Source organism: Callithrix jacchus, chromosome 10 (genome assembly GCF_049354715.1).
Source record: "Callithrix jacchus isolate 240 chromosome 10, calJac240_pri, whole genome shotgun sequence".
NCBI lineage: Eukaryota > Metazoa > Chordata > Mammalia > Primates > Cebidae > Callithrix > Callithrix jacchus.
Window position 1 is genome coordinate 118,390,346 of NC_133511.1, and position 11,966 is coordinate 118,402,311.

Here is an 11,966-nt window from a genome sequence, read left to right on the forward strand (position 1 = left end):
ACCAACATGGTGAAACCCCCCCCTTTGTACTAAAAATACAAAAAAAAAAAAGATTAGCTGGGCATGGTGGTGGGTGCCTGTAATACCAGCTACTGGGGAAGCTGAGGCTGGAGAATCGCTTGAACCCAGGAGGCGGAGGCTGCAATGACCAGAGATCATACCATTGCACTCCAGGCTGGGTGACAAGAGTGAAACTCCATCTCAAAAAATAAATAATGAGTAAAATGACGTTTAGTCACTCTTCTCAGGTTACCTGGTTGGAGTGTGACCTCTGTTTCCTGCACAATGGGCTAACAGCCAAGTCAGCCTGAGTCCTCTCAAAACCCTTCCTTATGCACTCCCCTGCCTGCAGCAACACCTTCCCCACCTCCTGTCCCCCTGCCCCCAGACGGAGTATCACTGTCACCCAGGCTGGAGTGCAGCGGCATGATCTCAGCTCACTGCAACCCAACCTCTGTCTCCCAGGTTCCAGCGATTCTCCTGCCTCAGCCTCCCAAGTAGCTGGAACTACTGGTGCACACCACCATGCCCGGCTAATTTTTGTATTTTTAATAAAGATGGAGTTTCGCCATGCTGGCCAGGATGGTTTCCAACTCCCGACCTCAAGTGATCCACCAACCTCAGTCTCCCAAAGTGCTGGGATTACAGGTGTGAGCTACCGCACCCAGCCAGCAACATGCTTTTACCGCTCAAAATCCGAATCAGGAGGCTTTGAAGCCCAGCTCACAGGCCGTCTTTTGGAAACTAACTTCGATTTCCATGTGGGAGCACTTTGTCCTCTCAGCTCTCACTGAACCACTTTATGTATCACGTGGTGACTCGTTTCAATTTGTGCTCCAGGAAAGGACGCTCTATTTCCCTGGTGTCTCTACCTGCTACTAAATAGGCCGCAGAAAAAAACCAATGCTGGCGGGGCACAGTGGCTCATGCCTGTAATCCCAGGACTTTGGGAGGCCGAGGTGGGTAGATCACCTGAGGTCAGGAGTTCGCGACCAGGCTAGGCAACATAGTGAAACCCCATCTCCACTAAAAATACAAAAATTAGCTGGGCATGGTGGCAGGTGCCTGTAATCCCAGCTACTCAGGAGGCTGAGGTGGGAGAATCGCCTGAACCCGGGAGGAGGTCGCAATGAGTCGAGATTGCGCCGCTGGTCCAGACTGGGTAACGAACGAAACTCCGTCTCAAAAGAAAAGAAAAAAAGAAACCAATGCTAACCCCCACCCCGCATTTGCAGAGATCCGTCGCGCACACCGTTTATCGTTTCCGATGAAAAAGGGGAATGGTGGGACTAGGACTTATTTGCCAATCCTGATCATATTGTCACAGCTGGCCACTTCCGCCCAACGCCCGGTAGCCCGAGAGCCTCTGGGGTCCTCCCCCACACCCCCGAGGTCCTGCAGACGACGGCGTCGTGGGCGGCCACTGTTTTAGGTCTGGAACTGGAACATCAAGCGAGAGTCACTTGCCGCCAGGCCCGGGTTCTTCCCGCTCGGGTTGGGCACAGAGCGCCGCGTGCGGTCGGAGAGCCCGGAAGCGCAGGCCGCTCCGTCCCCGTTTCCGGCAGCGCCTCGCTGCTCCTGGAGCCGCGGTGGTAGCGTACGCAGTTTCCATGGGGACTGAAGATGGCGCCGCGAGGTGAGATTCTGGAGGTGTGTGAGTCGCTGGTCCCTTTCCCTTCGGCCCCTCCCTCCCACCTCTGTCCCAGAGCTTGACCTAAACCCTCCTTTCTCAAGCGTTAGGGACTTGGCGCCTCCCTGGTCCAAAGCGGGCTTCCGCGGCCCCGCCCAGCCTGGGTGCCTGAAGGTCTCCGGGTGCGGGGCTCAGATAGCTACACATCCTCGGCTGGGCCTCTTCTAGGCTGGCTCAGGTACGAATATGTGGATCTCCGCGCCCCAACTTCCCCTCCCAAATAGTGACAGGGAGAGATCTTTGATCTCAGTTACCTCTTAACTTGTATCCCTGAAGCCGAAGGATCGAGTTTCACGGTGATTCCTGGGAAAGGAGGGAAGCCCCCTCCACACTCACCTCCGTACCCTCACCCCACTCATTATCAGCAACCAGAAGTGCCCCTAAGTGGCCGGTCCCATTAGTCCACTGCCCCTAGTTTTCCCCAAAGTAGATACCAACCCCTTCGAGGAGCCGAGAGGGAGCCGCCCTCCTGCCCATCCCACTTCTCTGTGCTCCTTTTTCAGGGAAACGGTTGTCCTCCACCCCCCTGGAAATCCTATTCTTTCTGAACGGGTGGTATAATACTACCTATTTCCTGCTGGAACTTTTCATGTTTCTGTATAAAGGTAAGGAAGGCTTGAGGCTTAGACACAGCATCTTTCCCCCACTTCAGGTCAGAGCCGTCTCCTACCAAGAACCTTTTTTGCCCTATGCAGTTCTTTGTCGCTGCAAGGCAGGCCTCCTCATCAGATGGCTTATTTGAGTACGATCCCACAGGTAGCCCCTCAGCAAGAATTTCTTGAATTTGGGAAACAGGGCCTTTCAGTTCTGACTCCGCCCACATTGCTGCTCTTTGCTGAGCTCAGCTGTAAGCCCATTGGTGACCCTCAGAAACTTCAGTGGCCTGTGTACCCTGTATATCCAATCATTTTGGAGAGTGGAGTCCCCAGAGACTTTTGGAGTTAGGGGTAAAATGCGGTAATAATGAGCCGGGGTTGGTTGCACTGTGAGTTTATGTATCCTGCAGCTGTAACACCCACCTCCTAACTAGTTCATGGACAGCTGAGACAGATGTCCTCTTTTTCCCAAGTGTGTGGCAGTCCTTGTGGGTGCCGTTATCTGTTGTTTGCAAACTCTGGCTTTTGTATTGGCAGGTCTCCTGCTACCATATCCAAAAGCTAACCTAGCACTGGATGTGGTGATGCTCCTCCTTTACCTTGGAATTGAAGTAATTCGCCTGTTTTTTGGTGAGTGTCGTCCAGAGAATATTTCCACTCCTTATGAGACAAACTGTAACTTGATTAACAAGAAAAGTACATAACCTAGGTTAACTATCAAAGATTGGATCTGGAGGTATATCCCTTTACTCCCTCTCTGAAGTTTCAAGTTGCTGCTTCTTAATTGGGTCAACATTTACCTGTTCGTTGCTCTCTAAGGCTAGAGATCAGCAATAGCATGGGATATTAGATGATTGATTCCTTTTCAGCTGCCTAACTGCAAGAAGAGTGCCTGGTTCCTCTCACTAGCTTTCTTGGGGAATAGGTTCAGTTATAACTCCATGTCAGGGAGGCAGTATATCCTGCACAGATCAGTCCCAAGATCCCTGACAATTCTCTGAATAAGGATCTCTCGTAGGATTTTATTTTATTTAATTGGAGTTTTGTTCTGTTGCCAAGCTGGAGTGACGTGGCATGATCTCGGCTAACTGTAACCTCTGCCTCCCCGGTTCAAGTGATTCTCCTGCCTCAGCCTCCTGAGTAGCTGGGACTAGGTAGTAGGTGTGTGCCACCACACCAGCTAATCTTTGTATTTTTAGTAGAGATGGGGTTTCACCATGTTGGTCAGGCTGGTCACGAACTCCTGACCCCATGATCCCCCTGGCTTGGCCTTGCAAAGTGCTGGGATTACAGGCATGAGCCACCTTGCGAGGACTGATTTGTGTGTTACAGGCCAGATTTGTTTGTTTTTGAGACGGAGTTTCACTTTTGTTTTCCAGGCTGGAGTGTAATGGCATGATCTTGGCTTCCTGCAACCTCTGCCTCCCAGGTTCAAGCGACTCTCCTGCCTCAGCCTCCCGAGTAGCTGGGATTACAGGCATGCACCACCATGCCTGGCTAATTGTATATTTTTAGTAGAGATGGGGTTTCTCCATGTTGGCTAGGCTGGCCTTGAACTCACGACCTCAGGTGATCCGCCCACCTCGGCCTCCCAAAGTGCTGGGATTACAGGCGTGAGCCACCATGCCCAGCCAGGACTTTTTTTTTTTTGAGACGGAGTTTCGCTCTTGTTGCCCAGGCTGGAGTGCAATGGCGCATTCTTGGCTCACTGCAACCTCCGCCTCCTGGGTTCAACAATTCTCCTGTCTCAGCCTCCCAAGTAGCTGGGACTACAGGCATGTGCCACCATGCCTGGCTAATTTTTTGTATTTAATAGAGACAGGGTTTCACCATGTTTGCCAGGACGGTCTCCATCTCTTGACCTTGTGCTCCACCCGCCTCGGCCTCCCAAAGTGCTGGGATTACAGGCGTGAGCCACCGCGCCCGGCCAGGATTTTTTTTTTTAGCATTTATTTATTTGAGACAGAGTCTCACTCTGTCACCTAGGCTGGAGTACAGTGGTGCGATTATAGCTCACAGCAGCCTTGAAGCCCTGGGTTCAAGCAGTCCTCCCACTTCAGCCCTGAGTAGCTGGGACCACAGGCGTGTGACACCATGCCTGGCTAATTTTGAATTTTTTGTGGAGACAGTGTGTTACCTTGTTGCCCAGGCTTCTCTTAAACTCCTGGCCTCAAGCAATCCTCCCACTTTGGCCTTGCCAAGGTGCTGGGATTACAGGCATGAGCCAACATTCCTGGCCTGTAGGACAAGTTTTATAACCCCAGAAATACAGAGCAAAACCGTTATTTGTTAGAATATGTCATCCCTGAAATCAAAGTTAAAGCAGAAACTTAGGAACAAAATACTTGGAACATATATAAGAAAGGATAGCCGGGCGCGGTGGCTCACACCTGTAATCCCAGCACTTTGGGAAGCCAAGACGGGTGGATCGTGAGGTCAAGAGATCGAGACCATCCTGGTCAACATGGTGAAACCCTGTCTCTACTAAAAATACAAAAAAATTAGCTGGGCATGGTGGTGCATGCCTGTTGTCCCAGCTAATCGGGAGGCTGAGGCAGGAGAATTGCCTGAACCCAGGAGGCGGAGGTTGCAGTGAGCTGAGAACGCGCCATTGCACTCTAGCCTGGGTAACAAGAGTGAAACTCCGTCTCAAAAAAAAAAGAAAGGATAAAAGAAGGCTCACATAAGTCACTAAGGAAAAGACAAAATAACTTAAAAAAATTGGCAGGGCACGGTGGCTCATACCTGTAATCCCAGCACTTTGGGAGGCTGGAGCAGGTGGATCATTTGAGGTAAAGAGTTCGAGACCAGCTTGGCCAACATGGTAAAAATACAAGAATACAGTCTCTACTAAAAATACAAAAATTAGCCAGGCATGGGTGGCAGGCGCCTGTAATCCCAGCTACTAGGCAGGCTGAGGCAGGAGAATTGCTTGAACCGGGAGGTGGAGGTTACAGTGAGCCAAGATTATCCACTACACTCCAGCCTGGGTGACAAAGTGAGATTCAAAAACAAAAAAATTGGTAAGGGACATTAATAGGTAGTTCATATAAAAATGATTACAGAGAACCAGTCAAACTTGACAAGATGCTCAAACTCACTAATAAAAATCAAATTGAAACAAAGTAACATTTTTCACCCATCAGACTGGCTAAGATAAAGATTGGCAACACCCAGTTGTGAGTATGGGGAACAGATTGTTATACACTTCCGTGGTAATTGAGCTTAGTACAACTCTTTTTGGTAATAGTTATTACCATATAAAATTTGTAGTCTTAGCCCCAACAATTTCACTTCTAAAACTAGATTAAAATAAAAAAGGGCCGGTGCGGTGGCTCTTGCCTGTAATCCCAGCACTTTGGGAGGCCAAGGCGGGTGGATCAAGAGGTCAAGATATCGAGACCATCCTAGACAACATGGTGAAACCCCGTCTCTACTAAAAATACAAAAAATTAGCTGGGCACGGTGGCGCGTGCCTGTAATCCCAGCTACTCAAGAGGGTGAGGCAGGAGAATTGCCTGAACCCACGAGGCGGAGGTTGCGGTGAGCCGAGATCATGCCATTGCACTCCAGCCTGGGTAACAAGAGTGAAACTTCGTCTCAAAAAAAAAAAATAATAATAATAATAATAAATCTTCAGGGTGTAGGGACATGGAAGCCTTTCATTTTCTTTCTTTCTTTTTTCTTTTTGTGTTTTTAGAGACGGTTTCTCCATGTTGGTCAGGCTGGTCTCAAACTCCCGACCTCAGGTAATCTGACCGCTTTGGCCTCCCAGAGTGTTGGGATTACAGGCATGAGCCACCGTGCTCTGCCTTTTTTTATTTTTGTAAAGTAGAGACAGGTTTTCCGCATGGTCTCGAACTCCTGACCTTGTGATCCACCTGCCTCAGCCTCCCAAAGTGCTGGGATTACAGAATGTGAACCACTGCACCTGGCTGAGGTCTTTCACTTTCTATATTCTCAAAAATTAAGTTTGTGTGTTGAAAAATTTTAAATGATTATATGTTTTTTTTATAATTAAAAAAAAATTTCTTTTCCCCAAATAAAGATCCTGTTGTCCCTTGAGTGGGAAATGACTGGAAGCAAGACCTCTGGATTAAGTGACTTTAATCTTGTAACTCTCCCAAAGCCTCAAACGTTTAGTACAGTGGGACCCCATTTATAAATCTGCCCACTCCCACTCAGGATCTTTTCCTTTGCCTTGCCATTCCATCACATCTCCTCCACCTTTCCCCTGGGCTAGGAAAAGCAGATCATTTGGAGATGACTCCATAGGCTGTGTCTGACAGGTACAAAGGGAAACCTCTGCCAACGAAAGATGCCACTCAGTATTAGCGTAGCCTTGACCTTCCCATCTGCCATGATGGCCTCCTATTACCTGCTGCTGCAGACCTACGTACTCCGCCTGGAAGCCATCATGAACGGCATCTTGCTCTTCTTCTGTGGCTCAGAGCTGTTGCTTGAGGTGCTCACCTTGGCTGCTTTCTCCAGGTACTGCTGCTGAGGGACCATTCACTAAAGGGTTGGGTTCCCCTCGCAGGGAGGGATTCAGTATTCTTTTGAAGCCTACGGGATCTAGAAGACTTTTTTCTAGAGGGGGAAAGGGGTGTCTATGGGATTGCCTTTCCTGTTTAGAGCAGGCAGAACGTTTCCCACTCGGGGAAGATACTCTCCCTGTTTTGGGGGGCCAGGAGGCTTGGAATATAGAACAGTTGAGTCTAGCCGCTCTCGTTCACTGGTCTTTTAACATTTTCTTTCTTTCTTTCTGCCATCAGTATGGACAGGATTTGAAGTACAAGATTTCAGCCAGCAGCCCATCAGGCTGATACCACACATATTGCTTCTGGTACTTTAGCCACACCGGTGAGAATTGGAGGGGAAAGTTGTCCTGAGAAAGGCTGTGTGGCTTTTCTTCAGCACAGACATTTGGGCAAGCAACGTGGCATAAGGCCAGTGGGTACCATCTTCTAAACCAGGATCATCAGTCCAAGAGACTCTTCTACACTCCAGTATAGGGAGGGGCAAGGTTATTCCCATCCTGGCCCTTCTCAGAACCAGTTCCCTGCTGACCTCAAGTTCTCCTCTTTGATCACCGTGGCCAGAACATCTCGTGTGGACCATCGAGGCTCCTTGGGCTTCAAGCAGGACCTGAGCCACATGCTCCCTCCCACACGAGCATAGAGAGCCTCAGGTTGGTAGGCTTCCAGAGCAATGCAAAAGCCTCTTACCCTAATCCTCAGAGACTGAGCTCTAGAACTTTTTTAGTAGCTCATAGTGTTATTTTTCTACTCTCATCATGATACAAACTTTATTTTATAATAAATACATATTTTCTGTAGTGGGGGTTGCAGCCTTTCCTTATGGCACCTGTCCCTAGAATTCATCCACTGCAAGAGAGGGTTGTGACTATCCCAGCGGTTTGTTCTCACAGGCTTTGCTTAGTGATACAATGTGGACACAAAGGCAGTGATGACCACTGATTTTCTTCCCCAGGCTGCAGCCTAAATTCGTCTCTAAATGCACTGCCATCCTCTTTATCTTCATCCAGTATCTCATCGTGCAAAAGACTGCTTATATGCCTCACTCTGCCCCAGTGTCAGCATCTTGTCTCCCTCTTCTTACAGATAATGTTAGCTCTTTTCCAGTGGGCCATGTGTAACTGGAAGAAGCATATTCGAAACTAACTAAATTGTTTTTGTTTTTTTGAGACAAGGTCTCACTGTGTCATCCAGGCTGCAGCACAGTGGCATGATCTTGGCTCACTGCAACCTTCGCCTCTCTGGCTCAAGTGATCCTCCTGCATCAGCTTCCCAAGTAGCTGGGACTACAGGCATGCACCACCATGCCTGGCTAATTTTCCTTTTTTCTTTTATTTCGAGACAGAGTCTCGCTCTGTCATCCAGGCTGGAGTGCAGTGATGCAATCTCAGCTCACTGCAACCTCCGCCTCCCAGGTTCAAGCTATTCTGCCTCAACCTCCTGAGTAGCTGGGACTACAGGGCATGCGTCATCATGCCCTGCCAATTTTTTTTGTATTTTTAATAGAGGGGGATTCACCATGCTGGCCAGGCTGGTCTTGAACTCCTGATCTCCTGACTCGCCTGCCTTGGCCTCCCAAAGTGCTGGGATTACAGGAGTCTACCACCACACCTGGCCCACTAATTTTGGTATTTATTGTAAAGATGGGTCTCACTATGTTGCTCAGGCTGGTCTCTTAACTCCTGGGCTCAAGTGATCCTCTCACCTCTACCTCCTAAGGTGCTGGGATTACAGGTACAAGCCACTGCACCCAGCTTTTTTTTTTTTTTGAGATGCAGTCTTGCTCTGTTGCCAGGCTGGAGTGCAGTGGTGCGATCTCAGTTCACAACCTCTGCCTCCCGGGTTTAAGAGTTCCCCCATGTCAGCCTCCTGAGTAGCTGGGACTACAGGTATGTGCCACCAAAGCCAGCTAATTTTTTGTATTTTAGTAGAGCTGGGGTTTCTCCATGTTGGCTAGGCTGGTCTCAATCTCCTGACCTCGTGATCCATCTGTCTCAGCCTCCTGAAGTGATGGGATTACAGACATGAGCCACTACGCCTGGAGGCTGATTTTTTTTTTTTTGTCATTTATTTTAATATTTTGAGGCCTGGCCCAGTGGCTTATGCTTATGATCCCAACACTGTGGGAGGCTGAAGCAGGATGATCACGTGAGTCCAGGAATTCGTGACCAGCCTAGGTAATATGGTGAGAACTTTGTCTCTACAAAAAAATTTTTAAATTAGCCAGGTGTAGTGATGCACACCTGTAGTCGCAGCTACTCAGGAGGCTGTGGCAGGAGGATACCTTGAGCCCAGGAGGTCAAGACTGCAGTGAGCTGTTGTGCCATTGTAGTCCAGCTTGTGCATGAGTGTGACCCTATCTCAAAAATAAAATTTTGAGTTAACATAAAAGGAACACTGTTTTCTTCTTTGAGGCAGAGTCCCACTCTGTCACCAGGCTGAAGTACAGTGGTGAAATCTCAGCTCACTGCAACCTCCGCCTTCCGTGTTCAAGTGATTCTCCTGCCTCAGCCTCCCAAATAGCTGGGACTACAGGCACACACCACCATGCCCAGCTAATTTTTGTATTTTTTTTAGTTGAGACGGGGTTTCATCACGTTGGCCAGGATGGTCTCGATCTCTGGACCTCATGGCCTGCCTTGGCCTCCCAAAGTGCTGGGATCATAGGCGTTAGCCACTGTGCCCGGCAAGAACATTTTTTTTTAAGCCGGAGAACTGTCACTCTAGATCAATGTATACTTTCTTTCTCCAAGTAAGCATCTTTAAAATTATTCCTCATCTTCCTTGGTAGTGGCCATGTTTTTTAGCCCCAAGAAGCCACGAGGAGCCATAACAGAACCCACTTCAGAAAACCTTGAGGCCCTTGTCTGCTCTCAGATAAATCCTAGATTTTCTGCTCTTACTCAAAGTAAAAAGTAACTTTAAGCATTCTGTGCTGGCTTGTAACCCTCATTTTCTATGATCAAGCGCATTCTCATCCTGAGGGGCTCTGCTGTCCGAAGGACTGATCCTTTTTGTTTCCTGCCCCTTCTGTGCCCTTGCCTCCCAGCTGCCCTTGAGGACTATCCAAAAACCAGAGTAGACAGGTCTAATCAACCATGAAACAGTAACAAAACCTTCAAACCTTCGACAGGAACTGCCGTGATAATCACAAATCCCACTAATACGAATTTTCTGCTACTGTGTCCCTACTTTGAAGAAATCACTGGTATCAATCTGGAAGAGAGCCCATTCTGTATGGCCTGTTTAATTTAGAGGTTTACGGGTTAAGCTCACCCAGTAATAGTGATAAATGATTGGAAGGCTCAATTGGAAGTTTAAAGGTGCCTTATAAAATCCATGTTAGAATTTAAAGGGACCTACCTTAGAGATCAACCAAGTCTAATCCCCTACTTTGCAGGCTTAGAGGTGAGGAAGTGACATAACCAGCACCATACACCTGTATTAACAGGTGGAACTAGAAATCTTGCCTTAGGAGTCTGTCTGGAGCAGGGAAATTCCATTTCCCCATGCTTGAGGATGAGGATGATGGGTGAAAATGAGGCTGTGATTAGGAATAGGCAGTCCCCTCACTCAGTGGGTTAAGTAGATGTTTAGTGCATTGTGCTTCCTGTGGGTTGCTTGATAAATGTTCATTTTTCCTGATGCTTGTTGGAGCCACCTGTGTAGATGCAGTTAGTCCATGAGTAGAACAGACAACAGAAACAGGCAGTGCAGGACAGGAATCAATGTAGCTAGTTTATCAGTTATCATGGTGAGAGGCTGTGCTCACTAGTCAAGGGAAGCCGCTTTACAGTCCACACAGTCCTGGAGGCACCAACTTTCTGAGACAGTGGAGAGAGCTGAGCAAAGCAACAGGCCCTGCTCATGAGCTGGCAGAGGCCCGCTCAGCTACTCACACTCATGGCTAGAACCAGCAAGTGACTGCAGTGGTCCCGCCCAGTTTAAGAAGCGTTTAGGACACAGATTCAGGTTCCAGCTCCATACCATGGCAGCAGCTTGTGGAAACTAATAATCATCCAGTGCCTGGCAGTGTATTTCATTCATACAACGATCCTATGAGGCAGAAGGAAATTAATCCGAAGTCATGTGTCCGAGGGCATTCAGCTTAGAAATGGAATTGGGATTCGAACCTAGAGTAACCCTAAGGTCCTTCCTTTTCTACACCACCATGGCACCTCCTAGATGAAGCTGAATGTATTTGCCTCTAAGCTACCAGTCCTCACAAACTGAGTTTACAAAAGTCATCTGGGGCACGAAAACCAGATGCCTAGACCTTAAGTAGAGATCGCTACAGCTCAGGAACAGGTGTTTTGGCAAGCATGACAAACTACTAAGATGTGGGTTACCATGGAACCCAACTTACATTTTGAGAGAGATTCCAAGTATTTTTTTCCTCCTTTCCTTCAAGTTTCACATCATTGTAGACTCCCTACAGAATCTCTTCTCCTAAAGCTTGTTTATACACTGATCTTGCCATTTCTGGTACTGATACACATTATCCTCTGGTCTGTGGTTCACTTTTTAAAAATCATTGAACCCTCCTGCACCTGGCTTTTTAAAGCCAAAATCTTTTCTGGAGCCCCAAGATCACCCCCACAATATACTTTCCTCATATTTAGGTAGTTTACAAAACACATTTGTTATTTCTGATGTGTGGAAGGCAGAAGTTATTTTCATCTTGCAGGTGAAAAAGACCGGGTTACGCTGCTTGTCCATATTTAGGCAGGCAGTGAACTAGCCACTAGCAGTTGGGTCTTGTAACACCTATCGAAGGATTCTTCCCTTCCTGAACTTGATGACACTGGAATTTAACTGTATAACATAGAACATTTGCTCTGAAAGTCTTAGGAATCTTGAAGGGTAAAGGATGACTTGGAAGTTTTCTTTAATCAGCTGTTTCGATGATGGCCAAGGAAAAAATTTAAACCCGAAGGAATGCCTCCAAAGGTCTGCACTAGAGGTCTCCTAGGAGGCCTCCACAGTCAACCAAAGCCATGTATATCACTGCCTGACATGCAATCCTGGCTAAGAACTTGGGGTTTCACAGTCATCCGAGTGTCTACATCAGCCCATGCCCATGCCCCAGACACCTCAACAAATCTATTCAATGCAGAATCCATAAAACAGCTCACACCCCAT

At 48.0% G+C, this 11,966-nt stretch overlaps 1 protein-coding gene across 7 annotated transcripts; it reads left to right on the top strand.

Moving 5' to 3' along the window:
• The first annotated feature begins 1,603 nt into the window (after positions 1-1,603).
• TMEM216 (transmembrane protein 216) lies at positions 1,604-9,755 on the top strand. 7 transcript variants are annotated; one of them, XM_035262884.3, is made up of 6 exons: positions 1,604-1,650; positions 1,735-1,868; positions 2,194-2,295; positions 2,824-2,916; positions 6,576-6,777; positions 7,062-9,755. In XM_035262884.3, the coding sequence occupies exons 3-6, from the start codon at positions 2,280-2,282 to the stop codon at positions 7,075-7,077; spliced, it is 327 nt and encodes a 108-aa protein (XP_035118775.1). In that variant the 5' UTR covers positions 1,604-1,650; positions 1,735-1,868; positions 2,194-2,279; the 3' UTR covers positions 7,078-9,755. The 7 variants fall into 7 exon arrangements, with proteins under 7 accessions (XP_035118775.1, XP_035118776.1, XP_035118774.1 ...); XM_035262885.3 differs by having other exon boundaries at positions 1,604-1,636; XM_035262883.3 differs by lacking the exon at positions 1,735-1,868.
• Positions 9,756-11,966: the final 2,211 nt, after the last annotated feature.